At 37.2% G+C, this 23,480-nt stretch overlaps 1 protein-coding gene across 2 annotated transcripts in view; it reads right to left on the bottom strand.

Moving 5' to 3' along the window:
- NBAS (NBAS subunit of NRZ tethering complex) overlaps positions 1-23,480 on the bottom strand; it is a 342,685-nt gene that overhangs the window by 199,094 nt on the left and 120,111 nt on the right. For both annotated transcript variants that reach the window (XM_081254071.1, XM_081254070.1), the window contains 2 exons: positions 14,192-14,275; positions 6,520-6,673 (listed from right to left, as the gene is read on the bottom strand). In XM_081254071.1, coding sequence (XP_081110197.1) covers positions 6,520-6,673; positions 14,192-14,275 — 238 coding nt within the window. The remainder of the gene's footprint in view (positions 1-6,519; positions 6,674-14,191; positions 14,276-23,480) is intronic.

Below are 23,480 nucleotides of genomic sequence, written 5' to 3'. Positions count from 1 at the left end.
TAAAATGGAAAGGCAACAGTAAGTCTCTGAGTATTATATCTTTCTTTTCCATATATTCTAAAGTAAAAGCCTCTAGTATAGAATCTAGCAATAATCCTTAAAATCACTTTATATAAAACTGCATTACTACATACTTTTTTATTCAGTACAAAAACATCAGACTTCTTTATGAAATATATCAGAACCAAACTGTCCCCAAAGAATCAAATAATCACCAATACTGAAAATAAAAATTAAAGAAAGACAACCATCTTCAATTTGTAGAGCATTACAGTTTACTGAGCTGTTTACATATATTTGTCTATTTAATTCTCAGAACATTAACAAGCAGGAAAAAAAAAAAAAGAACATAGCCAGGTAGTGATAATGTCAAATTAATCTATTGTCACTATACCACTCTGCCCCAAAAAGAATGCTTGGCTTCCATCGTCCTGTACAGTACCTCTCCTTCTACAAGTCCTCCCTATAGACGACATTCAATAAACTCTTGCTGAACGATTAACTCTGATTAATTCAACCTTCTCTGTCCCAGTTCAACTATTTAGACCTCCTTACAACAAAACAAAGAATAATCATTCTGCAGATGCTCAATACACAGCAATTTCATTCCCATCACTTGATCAGGTTTATAAAATGGACATATTCTGATTGACAGCAAAATCATCTAACATGGCCTTAACCCCCAGCGTCTTATACTTCTCCTTACTTGCTCCCTTACGCCTAGAAAAGCAATTATTTATTGAGAACCTACTATGAACTGAACACCATTCTAAGTCTTAGGAATACAAAACTGAATAAGATGAGGTCTCTTCCTTCAAAGATGTCTCCATCTCGTAGGGAAACACAATCTGGTAAATTAATGATTGAAGTGGAGTGAGGGTGCCTGGGATCTCAAAGAAGAGGGCAAGTAGCCCAACCTGAGAGTCACGAAGTCTCCCAGAGGGGAGAACACTTAAAATGGGTTTTAAAGAATCAGCGGATATTAGTAAGTAAAGAAAGAAGAAGCGCAGGAGAACAGCATGAAAGGCAGAGATGCATGAATGTTGTGGAAGTACGATTAGTTCCATAAACTGAAAAGAAGGTATCAAGTGAAGCGATGAAAAACAAGGCTAGAGTAGCAGAGAAGGGCCAGATAAAAAAGAACATCATTTGCTGAGCTAAGGAATTTGCAGTTTACCCCGAAATGCAAATCTAAAGGATTTTCGGCTGAGGCATGTCATAAATAGACTTACACTTTGGAAAGAATACTCAGTAAGTATTTACTGAATGAATGACAAATGAAATATGAATGAACTGGAAATGGACTGGACTGAAAGTAAGCAGACTCGTTAGGAGAACTGCAATTACTAGTGTCAGAAGACTCTCTACTAGTGACAAGAATAGCCCCCTGGGGGGACAGCAACATTGAAGGGACAAGCCAAAGACCCTGAGCCACACTGCGGAGAGGAACATGGACAACTAAGACAAAGACAATGAAGAAAGCAAAAGGACAGCACAGAAGCCTAAGGAGAAGAGATTGCAGGGAAAAGGAAGCAGTAGTGTCAAAGGACAATGCTGTTAAACACCAAATGAAGGGGATCGGACATTAAAAGGCGAGCAGGGAGCCTTACTGATGGGGTTTCCGTGGAGTGGTAGGAGAAGCCAGACACCCGGGAAACGAGGAGTCAACAGACACTGGGGAAGTGACTGCAAAGGGCAGAGTGGCCACCTCTGAGCTGAGCTGCGATGGAAGGAAGACAGATAAAACGGAAGCTGGGAGAAAATGGCTCTAATTTATACATATATAAATAGGAGTGATTTGAACTTTTTATGTCCAAAAAAAGGCAGGGGGGTAATGGACCAGTGGTTGAAGATACAGGAGAGAAAAAACAACTGCTAGAACAATCCTGAGCAGGGCGGGTGTGGAATCCAGGGTACGGGTAAAGAAAGAAGTTCAGGAGAATGCAAGAGAGACCTCTTCCTGTGGGAAAACTGGAAAGAGCAGGGCAAATGGAAGTGATTTCTCAACTTTCACCATGAAATACAAAGCGAAATCACTGCTGAGAACGATGAAGGAAGCGCTGGTGCGAGGAAAGGAGGAAACGGGGAGAGGAAACAGTCACGCAGCGCAAAGAAAAAATGCCAAGCGATATCACAGATCCACCCAAAGCCCTTCCAGGACTCAGGGATTCACAGGTGAAGAGGTGAAAAAGGAAGAACCGCATGTTCAGTTGAAAAGAGTGGCGCAGGGCTTCCCTGGTGGCACAGTGGTTGAGAGTCCGCCTGCTGCCGCAGGGGACACGGGTTCGTGCCCCGGTCCGGGAAGATCCCACATGCCGCGGAGCAGCTGGGCCCGTGAGCCATGGCCGCTGAGCCTGCGCGTCCGGAGCCTGTGCTCCGCAACGGGAGAGGCCACAGCAGTGAGAGGCCCGCGTACCGCAAAAAAAAAAAAAAAAAAAAAAAGAAGAGTGGCGCAAATAAAAATAGGGGGGAAAACTATGGGTAGATAAGGCATGAGGCAGAAGGGAAGGGATCCGGCAATACCTCAACAAAAGGACAATTAATGTCGGAAAAGCCACATCTACCTGTATACCAAGTTCTTAAAAACTCAGAAAATCTCAGAAAGTATGGAGAAACTTGATATGTAAAACACAACTTTGTGCAATAGTCTGAACACGTAGTACATTAGCAATTTGTAACACACTCAACCAATTTTGCAATCCAGATCTGTGTTTCTAATATCAACTTTGACGTTGTTGCTTTCCAAAATAATCACTGAAGTAAAAATGTTTGAAAATCAAATTACTGACACCTTAAAGTAGGTTCTGTTACAACTTACAGAATTATACCACATACCCCAAGCCCCCAATAGATAAATTTCACCACTATATGTATACATTTTCCTAAACCAACAAACAAGATTTCCAAAAGCCATTTATAGGCGCTAAGTAGTACTACATCAGTTCAACCTGTAAAAATGAAAAAGATAAAACTATGTCAGATACCACTTTGATTATAGCATAAGCCACATGAAACATCAATACCTAAAATGAAGCTAAAGAACAATACCCCTATTATGAGTGTTTTTAAATAAATCAGAGATGAAAGAGTATACAGCCAACTAAATAAAGCACCCCCAAATCACTTTCCTTTCTTTATAATTATTCATTTTTTTAACTTCTTATTTTATATTGGGGTACAGCCAATTAACAATTTTGTAATAGTTTCAGGTGCACAGCAAATCTTTATAATTATTCTTGATTACTAAAACAGAAATCAAGATGTCTAGGAATTATAATTAGACTTAAAAAAATCATATTTCAGAAAGTGCTAACTTTGTTTTTAACAGACTTTCTTTTTTAGAGCAGTTTTAGGTTGACAGCAAAACTGAGCAGAAAGTACAGAGATTCCCCACATCGCCGCAGTCCCCACACGTGCACGGCCTCCCCCCTTACCAAGATCCCTCAGCAGGGTAGCACCTTTGTTACAATCAGTGAACCTACACTGACACACCATTATCACTCAGTGTTCACAGTTTACATTAGGGTTCACTCTTGGTGTTTACTTTCCGTGTGTTTGGACCAAAGTAGACTGACAGGTATCCATCACTATGGTATCACAGAGTATTTTCACTGCCTTAAAAATTCTCTGTGTTCCATCTATTCATCCCTCTACCACCAACCCCTGGCAATCACTGATCTTTTTACTGTTTCCATCATTTTTCTTTTTCCAGAATGTCACATGATGGGAATCAAACAGTATATAGCCTTTTCAGACTGGTTTCGTTAACTTAGTAATATGCACTTAAGGTTCCTCCGCACCTTTTCATGGTTTGATTGCTCATTTCTTTTTTAGAGTTCAGTAATATTCCATCATGTGGATATACCACTGTTTATTTATCCATTTGCCCAGTGAAAGACATCTTGATTCATCAATTGTAACTAACATACCACTCAAATGCAAGATGTTAATAACAGGGATAACTAGTGGGTAGGGCAGAAAGTGAGGGGAATATATGGGAACTCTGCACTTTCTACTCAATTTTTCTATAGACATTTTTCCAAAGAAGACATACAAAGGGCCAACAGGCATATGAAAAGATGTCCAATATCACTAAAAATTAGGAACATGCAAATCAAAACCACAGTGAGATATCACCTCTTGCTCATTATAATGGCTACTATCAAAAAGGCAAGTGTTATATCTAGAAGTTCAGCTAAAAACCACAAAGCGCTCAGACAAAACTGATCCAAGCAGAATCCCTTCTCTTGTTAGCCAGAGACAATAGTAAACTACATGTGTTTGTAAACTCCTGTAAATCAAATGATGCCAACGATCTTAAAAGATGTCTGCTACACAGTATACAACCTACATTTGCCTGTACAAACTACCAAAAATGTACCTCTTTGACTCATTTAAGAGCTTTCTTCATCAATTATTTACAGGTGAGTTTCTCCTGAATCAGCGAAGTAATAAATAGTGCCTTTGTTTAACGTGACCGATATGAACTGGTCATTTCCAGATGTGTGATACTGGTCTAAGACTACAGTTCTCAATGGGAGCAGAACTGTCCACCAGGAGGCGCTCCGAAAATCTGAGGAAGCATTTCTGTCTTTCCCAAGTATTAGTGGAACTTACTAACATTCAAGGGTGGAAGCCAGGGATGACAGACATTCCACAGTGTGCAGGGCAGTCCCACACAACCACCTTGTCCTAATCCCTGCCTACCTACAAATACCCTGAAAAAAATATTTACCATGAGTTGTTCACATCCCAGACAGCAATTTGTAGTGTTTAATTCAATACACCTCAATCTGTCTGCAATGCCAGCTATCTTGTTCAAAGTGATTTCTCACTGACTTTAGTCACTTTTTTAGTGTACTCATGACCACGCGTTTACATATTTTATTTATCCCATATATCACAGTTAAGTCATTATATTAATTTTTTGGAAATTATTTCTGTAAATAAGGTATGCCCATGATTTTCACATCAGGATAATAAGGAAGTATTACAAAATATTTGCTACAGAAAAAATACAATGGGCCTGAGAATTGAGATCCACTTTTTTGGATTAATTTATCTGGTTTTCAATCATTAAGATTTGTATAATTGTCCATTTTTATATGGACTCTATAAGAAAAACTATGCAGAGACCTGTATTTTGTCTGGCTCTGCTACTGTGTGTCCCTGAGCAAGCTGTTCACTTTCTTTTCTGTGGACCTTAGTTTGTCTATCTATAACATAGAGAATTAGACTGGATCCCCTCCAGAGATTCTTTTCATTCTGGTATCTTAGAATTCTAAACATTTTCAAATGCCCTTAGCCATCTTCAAAAACCTGAAAAGTCAATTATAAATATTCTTGGCCATCCTCTAAAAAGTTTGATCTATAATATTCCCATCAGCTCCAGCAAATAATTTGTCAATTCTATGAATACTAAAAATAGAAATTAGATTAAGCAGAAATTCAAGAAGGCTATCAAATGCAGACACAGGGCTGTGCCAGTTACACTAAGCAGAAATTTAAACAAGGGGGTTTATTCCTTCCTGCAATACAGCTGTTCATCAGACCTTCTGAAATCACCCTTCCTGACAAATGAGAAACTGATTGTAGGACAGGAAGCCCAAAGCCAAAACTGCAAGTAGAATGAAAAAGACACCCACTGGCCGGACCCTGAATGAGATTTCAGACGAGATAGGGCGTGTTCAGGGTGGTATAGCCATAGACCTGAATGAGATTTCAAAGGCCATTGTGCCATTCTGCCATTCTTCGCTCCCAATTGCCGACTTCTCTTCTCTAGGATGAAGACAACTTTTGCTTACATTTGCAGAGAACTCAACTGGAAGAATTTTTAATGTTCTCTCCTGTATATTTCATTTGTTATCACTGACTCCAGTGTAAGAACTCACCCCCTGAAAAAACCAAGGTACAGAAAAGGTAGGTACCAGGTCCAGAGTCACCAGGTCTATTAGCAGAAGAGTCCAGATTCCTATGTAGATCTCCTAAGCTACAGTACAACCCTCATCTCTCTCTTCTACAACCCCCTCTGATGAAGCTGTTACACATCTCAGTAAAGGCACATGGGAACTGAGGGAAATTAGCCTTGGACTTCAGGAAAGCGTTAGAAACAGACCCTCAAACAGGGTTCCTGGAAAGCAAAATAACAATCCATTGCATTCATGCCATGTAACAGGGGACTAATCAAGCATTTCTATGTAGATACAATCTTTCGACTTAAAATGGTATTAAGCCTATTAAGCATGTATATAAAATCTGGATCAGTACGTACATATTTTGCAGCTTACATTTTAAAGAAAGGTTTTGAACAGCTTTTGTTATATGTATTTGCTCTTTAGGAATCGAAAACAAAACAAAACACAAAAGCTTCTGAAGCAAAGAATAAATGAATGAAAGTAATAAAAAATTTTCATTTCATCCCTTGCAAACTATTAATATATACAGGATCTCTGGCACTGCTGTCAGCAGCCAAAACATGCACTGAATGCTAAGGATCTCACACAGCACTGCCGGCCTCACCTGCAGAGCATAATGCTCTATTTCCTCCGCTCTGCTCTGATACCAGTCCATAACCTTCTCTACTGCAAGCTGGGATGTCCTGTACCTCAGCAACTCAGGCTGTGCAGCGTACAAGAACTCACTTTCATCTGGGAGACTCGGCTCAATCACCATTCTGCAAAGCACAAAAAGAACAATTAATAACTGATTGAAATGCTAGGGGAAATTATAATTTTGTGAAAGACAGAGAGGGAGACAGAGACAGAGATGTGGAGAGAGCAGTTACTGAGACTGGCAGTATGTATGTACGTATGCATGGGTGGGTGTGTTTGTGTGTGTTTTCCTATGTGTACCTGCGCACTTACAAGATAAATGGGAAATTTGGGGGATGCTTAATTTAGTTTCCTATTAGTTTTCCCAATTAAAAAAAATCAGAATAGACAATAAATCAAAAAAAACTATGCCACAAATCAATCAAATAAGTATTAAATAAAATCAGAATCACCCAGGGTACCTTTAAAATGCACATGGCTGGGTAACTGCCACAGGTCTACTAAGTCACAATGACCTGTGATGCCAGCCAGGCCTAGTTTAGTAAAAACACCCCCAGGTGATTCTGATCCAAATATAAATTAAGAAGTCTTGTTTTCCATATTCATAAAAATAAGAGAAAATATGCCATATTTTTGTTGATAATATAACTTCAGTAGGTATCAGCAACATAGTAATGCACTGAAATTTGCAAAATAAGGAAATACTCTATACTACATGCCATCAAGAGTGAAAAAGAAACGACATCAAGAGGAAGATACCCGGGGAAAACATCACAGATATCACAAATTATGAGGAGTTTTTATGAGGACGATCCTGGCCAATTGCCTTCAATGGTTAAGAACCAAAAAAAAAAAAAAAAAAATTAACTTAATGTAAGATATTTCAGATAGAAATAGGGGGAAAGGCCGCGTTCCCTTAGGGATATTCATTCATCTAAAGTAAGTCAGTAAATGACAAGGGGTATAATTATTCCTATTATAAGGCAATGGGCTTCAGAGTCAGAACTGAGGTGCGATTCCATCACTGAAAGCTGTGAAACCTTGCATAAATTAGTTAAAACTCATCTAAGACTCATTTTAGTCATATCAAAAATGGGAATAATACCATGCAAGAATATTCAAAATAATATAAAGTACACAGAGGATGCTGTCTGGCCCGGAGCAGGTGCTTAATTTTTACTTACAGGTATAATTTTCATTGGAATTACTAGCAGTTATAATATATGACCAGACCCAAAGCTGACAAATATTTGGGTGTTTAATCAACATGACTTGGACAACCTACTGTGCTTACAGTTGGTAGTCCTTTATTTAACTAGACTCACAACCCTCACTAACATTCTGACCAGTGATTCTTCCCCATCACTGCCACATAAAAGTCACACCCCTTCCCCTGAAATCTTCCCATTTCAGGGAAAAAATACCCATAAGCAACTTTGAGTTCCTTTGATACTTTTTTCGGTCCTTATCTATTTCCCTCTCAGCACTATTTCACAGAATATAACCATTTTCTCCTTCTAGAAACATGCCTGTCTTTCGTTCCAGTGTGTCATACTGTCGTGCCATACTGTCAAGCTATACACGTCCCATCTTTCTGGCTGCTCCTTTGCTAGAATATCCTCCTCCAGCTGACCGTTAAATACTAGCTCTTCCAAATTCTCCAGCTCTCCTGTCTTCTCACTATACTCTCTCTAGGTCTCCCCTTCAATGCTACAATATAAATTGACCACCATATTTTTATGCCTAAACCAGACTTCACTTGAAAGCTCCAAAATCGTCCTTCTATATGCTCTTAGATGTTTCTCAGGCATTTCAAATGCAACAACATCAAAACTGCATTCATGATATCTCGAGGTAATACAGTTGTCTTTTATAAAACAGAAACATGATTATATCATCCCCATGCCTCCTTTTATAGCTTGTCATCTGCCTTAAAATATTCTAGCCTCACCTTGATTCCAGTGTCACTTTTGTCCTGTATACTTCAACAATCCAGGTCTTATTTTCAGTCCTTAAAGGGACCTCACCTTGAGCCTTTCAAATGCTCTTCCCTCTGCTTAGAACCCTCCCTCCCCTCATTTGCCAAACTCACCCTCTGCTAAGCTAAATCCTATTCATTCTTCAAGTCTCAGATTTCATACCACTTCCCAGAGAAAACCTCCTTGACCTCCATCAAGTTTAGGTCTCCCTATTATGTGCTCCCAGTGGCCCCTGCACTTCTCTTTCAAAACACGCATCACATTAGTAATTTAGAGCAGCAGCATCTTTCCTGCTAGATTATATACTTCATGAATACAGAGACTGCATGTTTTTCTTCCTTCAGTATTCTTGAATCTAGCAGAGGACAGAATTAATTACAGTAGACCCTTGAACAACATGGGTTTGAACAGTGTGGGTTCACTCACATACAGGTTTTTTTAAGAGTAAATACCATAGTACTACGCCATCTGTGGGTGGCTGAATCCACGGATGGGGAACCACGGCTATGGAGGGAGGGCCGATGATAAATTATAGGCAAAGCTTTGAGTTCACAGAGGGTCGGCACCCCTAACCCCTGCGTTGTTCAAGGGTCAACTGTAAATGAAAAAGCCACGAGATATCCTATAACCACCCTTGTAGATACGGAGAACAGACTGGTGGTTGCCAGACATAGGGGTACAGGGTGGGAGTAATCCTCGGGGGAGGTGCGGGAGGCAATAAAATGAATGGATTAAAAAAAGAAATGTCCTGGGAAAGTTTGTCATCTTCAAAAGCATCTTTTCTTCTGTCAAACGTTTCCTAGCTTTTCATTTTTATAGTTTTAGGAGTTCCAGCATAGCAAGTTTTGCTTACAACTTAGCTTGCTGTGCTTGGTCTGAGAAGAAATGCCCTTATTCCTTTCATCTCCTTGTTAGAATCATAAAAAGGCACAGGCTAAGGAGAACTGGGAAGCATCAGGTGAATGGAACAGGGCTACTCTGTCCAAAGAACCATCTTAAACTGAGAGAACTGTGGGCCACAGCATCACACACCTTCCCTCCGCCATATCCACTGGCATCAACCTCCCACCTTTTCAAACTTATATCCATCTTCTATCTCTCATTACAACTGGTAATTGTGGACTTCTAGTTAAATAGGGCTGATACATACCATGCATTAAGCTCCACTTTTTCCTGAAACTCTACTGAAATGACAATAGAAGATTTTTAAAGGGGAGAGGGGGTCACATAAACACTCAAGGAGGAACGGAGTATATGGAGTAAAAAGAAACTAAACCATTATCTTCCACTGAAGCAAGTCCACAGATAATGGCCAGAACTAAAAAATTCAAGAGGTAGCTATACAATTACGTTACTCAGAGATTGGAATAAATATAAGAACAATCCTTTAAAAGAAGTGAAAGTGGGCTTCCCTGGTGGCGCAGTGGTTGAGAGCCTGCCTGCCGATGCAGGGGACACAGGTTCATGCCCCGGTCTGGGAAGATCCCACATGCCGCGGAGGGGCTGGGCCTGTGAGCCATGGCCGCTGAGCCTGCGCATCCGGAGCCTGTGCTCCACAGCAGGAGAGGCCACAACAGTGAGAGGCCCACGTACCACAAAAAAAAAAAAAGAAAAAAAATTAAAAATAAATAAATAAATAAATAGTGAAAGTAGTTACTCCTGGAGAGCAGGATACAAGGAAGGGGAACAATGGAGTATGGGTTTTGGTTGTTGCTTTTTTTTTTTCAAACAAGATTTGCAGAAAATATTAAATCTTTATTTGAAACTATATACAACTTTAATAAAAAATTTCAAAAAATAATTTTTTAAAAGCAAATAATAGCAAAAACACAGCAGGACATTCAATTGCTATTACAATAAAAGCCATTGGAGAGAAAAAGGTAACTAAGAGTTACATATTCTATTAACTCAGATATCAAAAGTGAAAGATACAAAATGAAGGGAAACTGCCAACGTTAGTGCTAACATGAAGAAAGCTTCCAAATTTCACTTGCAGGAAAGCTTCCAAACTCATTCTATGAGGCCACCATCATCCTGATACAAAAACCAGACAAAGATACCACTAAAAAAGAAAATTACAGGCCAATAACACTGATGAACATAGACACAAAAATCCTCAACAAAATACTAGCAATTCAAATCCAACAATACATTAAAAGGATCATACACCATGATCAAGTGGGATTTATCCCAGGGATGCAAAGATTTTTCAATATCTGCAAACCAATCAGCCTAATACACCACATCAACAAACTGAAGAATAAAAACCATATGATTGGGCTTCCCTGGTGGTGCAGTGGTTGAAAGTCCGCCTGCCGATGCAGGGGACACGGGTTCGTGCCCCAGTCCAGGAAGATCCCACATGCAGCAGAGCAGCTGGGCCCATGAGCCATGGCCACTGAGCCTGCGCATCCAGAGCCTGTGCTCCACAACGGGAGAGGCCACAACAGTGAGAGGCCCGCATATCGCAAAAAACAAACAAACAAACAAACAAAAAGCATATGATCATCTCAATAGATGCAGAAAAGATTTTTGACAAAATTCAACAACCATTTATAATAAAAACTCTCCATAAAGTGGGCACAGAGGGAACCTACCTCAACATAATAAAGGTCATGTATGACAAACCTACAGCTAGCATCATACTCAATGGTGAAAAGCTGAAAGCATTTCCTCTAAGATCAGGAACAAGACAAGGATGCCCACTCTCACGACTTTTATTCAACATAGTTTTGGAAGTCCTAGCTATGGCAATGAGAGGAAAAAAGAAATAATAGGAATCCAAATTGGAAAAGAAGAAGTTAAACTGTCACTGTTTGCAGATGACATGATACTATACATAGAGAGTCCCTAACTCTGCCAGAAAACTACTAGAGCTCATCAATGAATTTGGTAAAGCTGCAGGCTACAAAATTAATGCACAAAAGTCTCTTGCATTCTTATACACTAACAATGAAAAATCAGAAAGAGAAATTAAGGAAACACTCCCATTTACCGTTGCAACAAAAAGAATAAAATACCTAGGTATAAACCTACTTAAGGAGACAGAAGACCTGTGCTCCAAAAACTATAAGACACTAATGAAAGAAATCAAAGAAGACACAAGCAGATGGAGAGATATACCATGTTCTTGGATTGGAAGAATAAATAATGTCAAAATGACTATACTACCCAAGGCAATCTACAGATTCACTGCAATTCTTATCAAATTACCAATGGCATTTTTCACAGAACTAGAACAAAAAAATCTTTAAATTTCTATGGAGACACAAAATACTCCAAATAGCCAAAGCAACCTTGAGAAAGAAAAATGGAGCTGGAGGAATCAGGCTCCCTGACTTCTGACTATACTACAAAGCTATAGTCATCAAAATAGTATGGTACTGGCACAAAAATAGAACTGTAGATCACTGGAACAGGGTAGAAAGCCCAGAAATAAACCCAGACACCTGTGGTCAATTAATCTATGACAGAGAAGGCAAGACTATACCATGGTGGGCAGTCTCTTCAACAAATGGCACTGGGAAAACTGGACAGCTACATGTAAAAAACTGAAATTAGATCATTCTTTAACACCATACACAAAAATAAGCTCATAAGTGGATTAAAGACCTAAATATGAGACCAGACACTATAAAACTCCCAGAGGAAAACATAGGCAAAACACTCTCTGACATAAATGGTAGCAATATCTTTTCTGATCTGTCTCCCAGAGTAATGGAAATAAAAACAAAAATAAACAAATGGGACCTAATTAAACTCAAAAGCTTTTGCACAGCAAAGGAAACCATAAACAAAATGAAAAGACAACCCACAGATTGGGAGAAAATATTTGCAAATGATGTGACTGAGAACAGATTAGTCTCCAAAATCTACAAACAGCTCATGTGGCTTAATCTCATCAAAATAAACTACCCAGTCAAAAAATGGGCAGAAGATCTAAATAGACATTTTTCCAAGGAAGACATAGAGATGGCCAAGAGGCACATGAAAAGATGTTCAACATCGCTAACGAGTAGAGAAATGCAAATCAAAACTACAATGATATATCACCTCACACCAGTCTGAATGGCCATCATCAAAAAATCCACCAACAGTAAATGCTGAAGAAGGTGTGGAGAGAAGGGAACCCTCCTACACCGTGGTGAGAATGTAAATTGGTACAGCCACTATGGAGAACAGTATGGAGGTTGCTTAAAACACTAAAAATAGAGCTACCATATGACCCTGCAATCCCATTCCTGGGCATATATCTGGAGAAAAACATGGTCCAAAAGGATACATGCACCTCAGTGTTCATTGCAGGACTGTTTACAATAGCCAAGACATGGAAGTAACCTAAATGTCCATTGACAGAGGAATGGATAAAGGTGTGGTACATATATACAATGGAATATTACTCAGCCATAAAAAAAGAATGAAATAATGCCACTTGCAGCAACATGGATGGACCTAGAGATTGTCATACTGAGTGAAGTAAGTCAGACAGAGAAAGAGAAATACCGTATGATATCACTTATATGTGGAATCTAAAAAGAAATGATACAGGGCTTCCCTGGTGGTGCAGTGGTTCAGAGTCTGCCTGCCGATGCAGGGGACGCGGGAGAGGCCACAACAGTGAGAGGCCCGCGTACCTAAAAAAAAAAACCTCCATGTCCAGGAGCCCCACAGGGCCCTGCTTGGCATCATTAAAAAGAAATGATACAAATGAACATATTTACATAACAGAAACAGACTCACAGACTTAGAGAATGAACTTATGGTATGGGAATGAGGAAGGGTGGAGGAAGGGACAGTTAAGGAGTTTGGGATTGACATGTACACACTGCTATATTTAAAAAGGATAACCAATAAGGACCTACTGTATAGCATAGGGAACTCTGCTCATTGTTATGTGGCAGCCTGGCTGGGAGGGGAGTCTGGGGGAGAATGGATACATGTATATGTGTGGCTGAGTTGCTGTGCTGTGCACCCAAAACTATCACAACATTGTTAATCAGCTCTACTCCAATATAAAATAAAAAGTTAAAAAAAGTTTTCACTTGCAATGATCATACTACTGGTTAGGGCTTTTATTTAACATTTATCAGACAGATAGTTCATACACACAGTTTTTAAAAAATCCAAAGGCATAAGATGATTCACATCAAATGTAAAACGAGCAGGGAGTATTCACCTGACTTTGAGGAGTGCAGGATAAAGGGATTCCAATGCTCCTCATCAGGAGTTTCAGCCCCACACCTCATCTCCCACCCCCTTCTGTGGGACCTGATGCCTCCATGTTCTGAGGCTTTCCAAGGCTAAGTCTTATAAAAGTAAAAATTAAAACTGAATCAAGGACAAAATTGCACACATATCATAAAAACAACTACGAAAAATATACCTGTATATGTCAAAGAGTAAAAAGGAATAACCCAAAATGAAAAGAGTTGTTCTACAAGGACCACTTGTAGAATAATTCCTTTGGAGCATTTAACATTTTTCCATTAAAAGAATTTTTAACATACCTTGAGTAAAGTCAAGTTTTTAAAGAAACTTCACTCAAACTCTCAAGCAGGGCCACCACCAAATAAATGACCATCCACCAACACCACCTGCACAGGGCCTTCTATTCATCCAACCCACAAAAAATGAAGAGATTTCACGCTGACTCTTTCTTACCTGCACTCCAACTCCTCACACCAATCTTTATCTCGGTGTTTATGTTCATGCCAAGGAATGATCATCAAGGAGTCACCGTCATAACTTAAAATTAAAAAAAAAAAAAAAGCATAAGTATCTAAAACACACATTACCTCAATGACTGGCAACACAAGGAACATGATGCAAAAGTATCCCTATAACCTTAAACCTACAAGATTCCTGTTTATGGTATGATAAGTGGTACATGATACATATCATATACAATATGTAAATAAAAAATACCAAATTGCTGATTTCTCTTTGATCATAAAATGGTTCAAAAGAAAAGAAAAATTCAAAACAAAAAATTTGGCAAAAAACTAAAGGATGGTATGGGTATGTTTTCATTCACACATTCTAAAATACTTATCAAAAGTCCATATTTTATGTTCTTAATGCTAACATAAATGGTCCCTTGCCCTCAAAAAGCGTATAATCTAACTTGCTGTGATCACAGAAATGTTCTCTAACTGTGCTTTCCAATACAGTAACCACTAAGCTACATGTACCTGTATTAACCACTTGAAATGTGACACGGATACGAAGAAAGAAACCTTTAATATTATTTCATTTTAATTAGTTTTATTTAAAATTTAAATAGCCACATGTGGCTGGTGGCTCCTATATTGGACAGCCTCGACCTAGAGGACAGGTAATAGCCAGAGTGAAGAAATAATTCTGCAGGTAAAAAAATATCACTAACAAATGACAGAAGGAGAGTCTAAGAGGAAAAGACAAGTCCTCATTGGATGGAATTAAGAATAAATTATAAAGGAAGAGTGAGGTAAAGACAGTAGAGTAACACAGCAGAGCAATGTGCTACGCAGCAGGAGACAAGGGAAACATAAATGCATCCACCTGTTAACCATCTACACAGTCTTTCGCACATGACTTTCTAAAGTGAAGCACTTCAAACATTACCTCTAAAGTAGCTTTTAGCCTAATATTCCATAAATCCATGAAAACAATGGAAACATCCTGAATTAAGAATGAAGACAAAAATTCTAAAAACAAATTTTCAATTGCCTTGCTTTTACAGTTCAGTAAAACATCTTATCTCATATTTGAGGATCAACAGTAGCACTTCCTAAAATTTATCATAGCCCCAGAGAAAGGACTGCACTTTTGTACATTATGAGGTTATGCTTTGCAATTTCTTATCTTACTAAGTTATGAAACATGCCTTGCACAAAAAATACTTCATACGCGTTTAGAAATTATGTAAGTAAAGAGATTAGTCTTCACGTAAAAGGGAACAGGAGACCACCGGGATGGGGGGGCGCGTTACAAGGAAAAGAGAAGCTAAAAAGATCTGGAAATGAGCAGGGCTAATTCATCTACCAACAGCATCCCCTTTAAAGTCATTATCATTGGTGCAAAGTATCCGAATTCAAAGTTCCCCATGCGATATTCACAATAAGATGTATTACATCATATTTTTAAAGCACAGTATTTTACCTGCTTTTTAGCTAGCATGGAATGTCCTAGCAAACTATGTACCAGAGATACATTTTTGAAGGACTGTGAGTTCACGAGTTGAACTGTAGAGTCATGCAGACGATTACAGTGCACTATGGGTGCCACTGTCACACTACTTCATTTGTCACCAAGTAAAAACTATTTTATTTTCTTCCACATCAGTAACTCATATTTTACCACAGATCACTGAAAACTAGAAAAGATAACATTTGGATACAATGATAATAATGCTCACTCTTCCAACATGAAAATAAATTGTACCAATGGACGGAGGAACAAGGAAAAAAAATAACATACCAAACTCTTCCTGCCTTTTCTAATTAAAGCAGACACGGTTGCACAAGCTACAGAAAATGTTTTCCAAAAAGTTAAGAAAAATGTTATCACAAGTTGAGATTTGTATCTTCTATACCAAGTACATATTAGATACAAGGATTATTACTAAAATGATTAGTAATGGTGTGAGTCTCTCAGCAAAATAACATTTATCTGGTATTTGAAGACTAGAAAACTGTAAAACTTTGTCAAGCTTCAGTAAACAGAAATGGGTAAGAAAACATGCCTATTTTTATCAAAACACACATTAAAGACGAATTCTGCTCGGGGCTCACTCCAAAAAGTAGGCCTAATAGAGTCCCAAGTTAATGATGCATTTTTGCTGCATTTTCAAGGCACAGCACAACTAAACGTTTCAATATGTTTCTAAATGTGCAGATCACCACTGATTTAATGATAAGAATACTAGTAGTAATATAAAAGGAACGACCAGCAATAGCATAATCTTTAATATTTATTGATCTCTCACTACGGACCAGACAGGATGAAATGCTTGTAATATATAATACCTAATTTAGCCCTACCTAATGCAGGTGATATCATCTTCCTCGTATTATAATGAGAACACTGAGGCCCGGGTTAACTTGCCCCTCCTCATAAAGTCAATAAATGACAGAGCCAAGGATTCAAACACAGCTCAACAGTTAGAATCCGAAGCTTACCCTTCTGGCTAGTAGACGGCCACCAGGTTAGACAGAGGTACCAGTTAGATTGTGCACAGCAGGTAGAGGGCAATATGAACCTTCCCAAATCTTAATTAAGACGACCCAATAAGGACCTTTCACATGCATATCTGAAGGACACATTTAAACTGAGATATAAAACCAATCTCGACACCATTAGATCACTAGTACTAGTCTCATGAAACTAAATTCTACCAAATATGGCTTCATCATCAAAACTTACATAAGAAATTAATTAATTAATTAAAATAAAATAAACCTTTCTGCTCTTGATTTTCTTCCAGGATGCTTCTACAAAGCAAATTATTTTCAAACAAATTTTAGGAGTTTAAAATGCTTGCTATAAAAACACCGTAAGTTCTTTATCATGAATCAAATGATACTGTTTAAGAAACAGACAGGACCTCTTCCCCAGAAAGAATATAAATTTCTTTTCTTCTTTTTTAACATCTTTATTGGAGTATAATTGCTTTACAATGGTGTGTTAGTTTCTGCTTTATAACAAAGTGAATCAGCTATTCATATACATATATCCCCATATCTCCTCCCTCTTGCATCTCCCTCCCACCCTCCCTATCCCAACCCTCTAGGTGGTCACAAAGCACTGAGCTGATCTCCCTGTGCTATGCGGCTGCTTCCCACTAGCTAGCTGTTTCACATTTGGTAGTGTATATATGTCCATGCCACTCTCTCACTTTGTCCCAGCTTATCCTTCCCCCTCCCCATATCCTCAAGTCCATTCTCTAGTAGGTCTGCATCTTTATTCCCATCCTGCCCCTAGGTTCTTCATGACCTTTTTTTTTTTTTTTTAGATTCCATATATATGTGTTAGCATACGGTATTTGTTTTTTCTCTTTCTGACAGACTCTAGGTCCAGCCACCTCACTACAAATAACTCAATTTCGTTTCTTTTTATGGCTGAGTAATATTCCATTGTATATATGTGCCACACCTTCTTTATCCATTCATCTGTTGATGGACACTTAGGTTGCTTCCATGTCCTGGCTATTGTAAACAGTGCTGCAGTGAACATTGTGGTACATGATTCTTTTTGAATTATGGTTTTCTCTGGGTATATGCCCAGTAGTGGGATTGCTGGGTCATATGGTAGTTCTATTTTTAGTTTTTTTAAGGAACCTCCATACTGTTCTCCATAGTGGCTGTATCAATTTACATTCCCTCCAATAGTGCAAGAGGGTTCCCTTTTCTCTACACCCTCTCCAGCTTTTATTGTTTGTAGATTTTTTAATGATGGCCATTCTGACTGGTGTGAGGTGATATCCCATTGCCATTTTGATTTGCATTTCTCTAATGATTAATGATGTTGAGCATTCTTTCATGAGTTTCTTAAGGGCAGAATTTTTGTTTGTCTATTGCCATATCCTCCATCCTAAAATAGTGCCTGACATTTAGCAGACTCTAAAATAATGTGTCAACTGAATTAATTAATTGACAGCACAACAAAGATTTTTTTCGAGTGATCTCACAAGTATCACAAAAACTCAAAATTGGAATAGAGCAATAAAAGGACTTACAGATACATCAAGGAGGTATATTTATATGGAATCTGTAGATCTGACAGTGAGAACAAGAATATTTCCCTGATATAGATTCTTATCCTGATGAAAGGGCAAGCTATACTGGTGATGGTATACAGCTACAATCTAGATTATTTAACATGTCATGTTACACTTATGGGGGAAAAGTGATTTCAGAATACATATTTTCCAAAATCTGGCCATTTTTTACACTTCAAAATAATTGATTAGTTCTATAATTACCATCTTTAATATGCCATATTTTAGTTACTTATTCTTTCATAAGGTAAACAGAATGATAGAATGCTTAATAAAATTCAGAGGAAAACACTTTCATTAATTCTGTTCCCAACAAAAATATTAGCCATGTAAATTAATCACTAAGTGAATTAGGTGAAAATGTGGTTAAAAAAACCTAGAAAACACAACTGTTCCTTCTAAAGAACTGTAGAAAGTTTGGTTAGTTGCAAAACTTACACTTTGAATCTAAAGTTCTATAAACACAAAATAACATTTACATACACTTTATTTCATCTTTTTCTTCTCTTGTTTCCATTTTGCTAGGGAAGACTTAGAATTTAAATGCATCATCCCCACTAAAAAAACCAAGTACCTGGTAAACTTAAATTATCTCTTTACAAAATAATGGCTGCTTTTGCTTAATTTTAGAATTCTTTATATTACAGCCCTGCTCATTGTTTTATGGCAAACAATAAGCTTTGCCAGTTTCATCTGAAGGTTACATTTATCTGTCAGCAGAAAAGGAATGACTATAACAATTTCTATTATGTTCAACTATTCTCTCACCAATTATTTCTGACACTAAATATAAATGTTTTATTTCAAAGAAATTTTATCAGGAATAAACTTACAAAAAGTTCTTTTATTCGTGTTCTATGCCTTGGAAACAAAAGGCTAAACAGACAGTGTATTACTACTAATTGCCACCTTTCATGCACTGGTTTTAAGATGTGAAGGTATATTTATTTCTATTATTTAGCATAGAAGAAAATGTTCTGGAAAAGAAAGGACAAAAAATAATAATAATTTGGGCCTACATGTATAACTACATGTGATTACCATCACTGAATAAGTCAAACTTGATCAGAAACTCAAGGGGGAACCAATTAAAAAGCTAGTTATCACTCAGAACCCCAAGTTTGAAAGAAAAAAATTAAAGACATCAGAGTTCTCCAGATCAGTGGGATTCAATTTCATTAATAAGTGACTTAGAAAATACAGAATTGGCTAATAAGATATCCTGAAACTTACCAGTATTCTCAGATGTTAGCAATGTGTAAAAGAGAAACAAGAGTAAAAAAAAAAAAAAAAAAAAAAACCCACCACACTAAGATTTGACTTCTCCTCCACCACTAATTTAATCTCTGGGACCCAGCTGCCTCAACTATTTAGTAAATACTGTAATATTATGTGCCCAAAATGAAGATGGGACTAGAGCAATGTTTTCTTGAATTCTAATCCAGAATAATTAGAGCATGCTCTCAGAAGTCTAACCTCTGTGTTAGAACTGTGATTCCACCCTGCAGAACCACATAATCTTGACCAAGTTATCCAATATGCCTGTGCTTCAATTTCCTCATTAGTGAAATAGGGATAAGAATCTAAATTTGGGAAGGATCAAATTAGAACATATAAAGCCTTCAGAATCGTACCTTGTATACAGTAAAAGTTCATCCATCATGAAAACCATCAATATTATTAATGCCACCAAGAAGGTTTTTCATGTGTAGTGAAATGCAGGAAATACATGACTGACTGTCATTTCAAGATCTACTTTATGATAGATAGTAACACCATATTAAGAATCATATCAATGATTATATTTACAAATGCCTTAACAATGGCAATAAACTCTGCTGACATCATACTGGGTATGAGGCACCTGGCCAATGCAGCAAATAGTAACAAGAGAATTTGAGGAGCTGATTTATAAGGTAGTAATAAGTAACAATTTCCACAAGGCATCATCTCTCTCCCAAATGCTTACAATCAACTTTGAAAGTAAATATTTAACCATGAGCAAAGGATGACTTGATTATTTCTAAGGAAAACTAGTCGTAAAATCATTAAAGTTTAAGGGAAAGGCACAAACTCCAATAGAGAACCATTGAAGAAATTTCCAGAAAAGTTAGTTATAAATAATTGAGAAAGGACGCTATTCACATACATGTTTAATGTCAACAAAACAAGGGACAAAGGATGAATAGAGACATCAATGATATGAAAATTGCTCCCCTATACCACTACCACTATCATCCGCCCCTTGAACAAATGACTAATTTTGAAGAAGAGACACTGAAGGTCCTCAGAAAAATGAAGAATACCTATCCTTGCTACAAGGAAAGTCACTAGGGAAAAAAAGGCATTCTCAAACCCAGTTTCAACAGCCTAAAGTTAAATAAGAATAAGCTAAAATGAATAACATCTTTTAAAAAGCAAACAAAACATTTATGTAATAATTTTTATGACTGGGGAAATCAAGATGGCAGAGAAGTAAGATGCTGAGCTCACCTGCCCTACGAACTCATCAAAAACACATCTATACATCTACAGGTGGAGCAACTCTAGCTGAAAACACCCTGAAGACTAGAAAAAAGTCGCTTCTATTTACAACCAAGGCTGTAAAAAAAGATTCACACAGAGGTGGGCAGGAAGGGAGAAGAGATCAGGTCGGAACCTGTGTCCCTAGAAGGGGACACAGAAGAGGAAGGAGATATCAGAGAGTCAGGGATCGTCCTTAGGGAATGAGGGATTTGAGATACATGTTAGATAACCCAGCCTTGTGGTCCCACACCAGGAAGACAAGTCCCCTTAACTGTATTGAAAATCAGTGGGACTTACTTACTTAGAAACTGAGATATAAAATACGACCTCAAAAGCACAAAACATGGAGGGGGGATGAAAAAACGTAGATCTTTTAGAGTGTGCTTGAACTTAAATGACTGCCAGTTTGAAAAATAGTAGATATAGCTATAGGTCAACATATATGAACCCCAGGGTAACTACAAATCAAAAACCTACAACAGATACACAAAATCTAGAGAGAAAGGAACACAATTATAACACTAAAGGGAATAGACTAAAAGAAGAAAAGAACAGAGAAGACCTACAAAAACAACCAGAAAACAAGTAACAAAATGGCAGTAAGGGTATATCTATCAGTAGTCACTTTAATTGTCAATGGACCAAATGTTCCAATCTAAAGATACAGAGTGAAGCAACAAAGACCTACTGTATAGGAGAGGGAACTATATTTGATATCTGGTGATAACCTATAATGGAAAAAAATCTGAAAAAGAATATACACATGTAGGTAAACAATCACTTTGCTGTACACCTGAAACTAACACAACATTGTAAATTAACTATACCTCAATTTTTTAAGTGGTTTAAAAAAAAAGATATAGGGTGACTGGATTAAAAAAAACAAGACATACCTATATGTTGCCTGTAAGAGACTTACTTCAGAGCTAAAGATGCACACAGACTGAAAGGGAGAGAATGGAAAAAGATATTCCATGTAAACGGAAACAAAAAGAAAGCTGGTGTAGCAAACTCTTATCAGACAAAGTAGGCTTTAAAATGAAGTCTATAACAAAAAGACAAAGAAGGGCACCACATAATAATAAAAGGGTCAATCAAAGAAGAGGATATAACATGTGTAAACATATATGCACCTAACATGGGAGCACCTAAATACACAGAGCAAGTATTAACAGACATAAAGGGAGAAATTAACAATAATACAGTAACAGTAGGGGAATTTAACCCACCACTTACATCAATGAACAGATGAGCCAGACAAGAAAAAGAAATAAAAGGCATCCAAAATGGAAGGGAAGAAGTAAAATTGCCACTATTTGAAGATGACATGATACTACATATAGAAAAGCCTAAAGTCTCCACCAGAAAATCTATTAGAACTAACGAATGAATTCAGTAAAGTTGCAGGACACAAAATTAATATACAGAAATCTGTTACTCTTCTATACATTAATAATGAACTATAAGAGAAAGCAAGAAAACAATTCTGTTTAAATTTCACCAAAAAGAATAAACACCTAATAATAAACTTAACCAAGGAAGTGAAAGATGTACACTCTGAAAACTATAAAACACTGAAGAAGGAAATTGAAGATGATAACAAGAAAGGAAAGGTATCCCATGTTTATGTATTAGAAGAATTAATACTGTTAAAATGTCCATATTATCCAAAGCCATCTACAGATTTAATGCAATTCCTATCAAAATACCCATGACATTTTTTTACAGTACTAGAACAAATAATCCTAAAATTGATATGTAACCAAAAAAGACCCTGAATAGCCAAAGCAATCTTGAGAAAAAAGAACAAAGCTGGAGGTATCTTGCTCCCTGACTTCAGACTATACTATAACACTACAGTAATCAAAACAGTATGGCACTGGCACAAAAACAGACACATAGATCCACAGAACACAATAGAAAGTCCAGAAATAGGCCCACACACATATGGTCAATTAATCTTCTACAAAGGAGGCAAGAATATACAATGGGAAAAAGACAGTCTCTTCAATAAGTAGTGCTGGGAAAACTGGACAGCTACATGTAAAAGACTAAAATTACAATATTTTTCACACCATATACAAAGAAAAATGCAAAATGGATTGAAGACCTAAATGTAAGACTAGAAATCATAAAACTTTTAGAAGACAACATAGGCAGGACACTCCTTAACATAAATCATTGGAATATTGTTTTGGATTTCTTTTGGAGAGGCAAGATAGGGGTAGAGGATTAAAAGGTACAAACTACTAAAAAGGTATAAACTACTATTAAAAGGTACATACCTACTTTATGTAATAAAAAAGATATATGGATATATTATACAGATAGGGAATTCAGCCAATATTTTACAGGAACTTTAAGTGGATTATAATCTATAAAAACACTGAATTAATATGTCGTATGCCTGAAATTAATATCATATTTTAAATCAACTATACTTTAATTTTTAAATATTTCCTTATAGATTATATTGTTTCATTTCACCATCAAAGAATCATTTGAATTAAGATATGGTCTTGCTATCTCAGTAAAAATATCATTTGAATTCTCTAAAATCCATCATTGCATTAAACAAGAAAACGTTTTAAATAATAATAATAATTTTAATTTAATAATAATTTAATAATACTTTTTCCATTCAGCATTTGGTATTATACATATAAC

This window comes from Mesoplodon bidens (genome assembly GCF_964165515.1).
Source record: "Mesoplodon bidens genome assembly, chromosome: 14".
NCBI classification, from domain to species: domain Eukaryota; kingdom Metazoa; phylum Chordata; class Mammalia; order Artiodactyla; family Ziphiidae; genus Mesoplodon; species Mesoplodon bidens.
The sequence above is the reverse complement of the archived record's forward strand: the minus strand, read 5'-3'. Positions and strand labels throughout refer to the sequence as shown.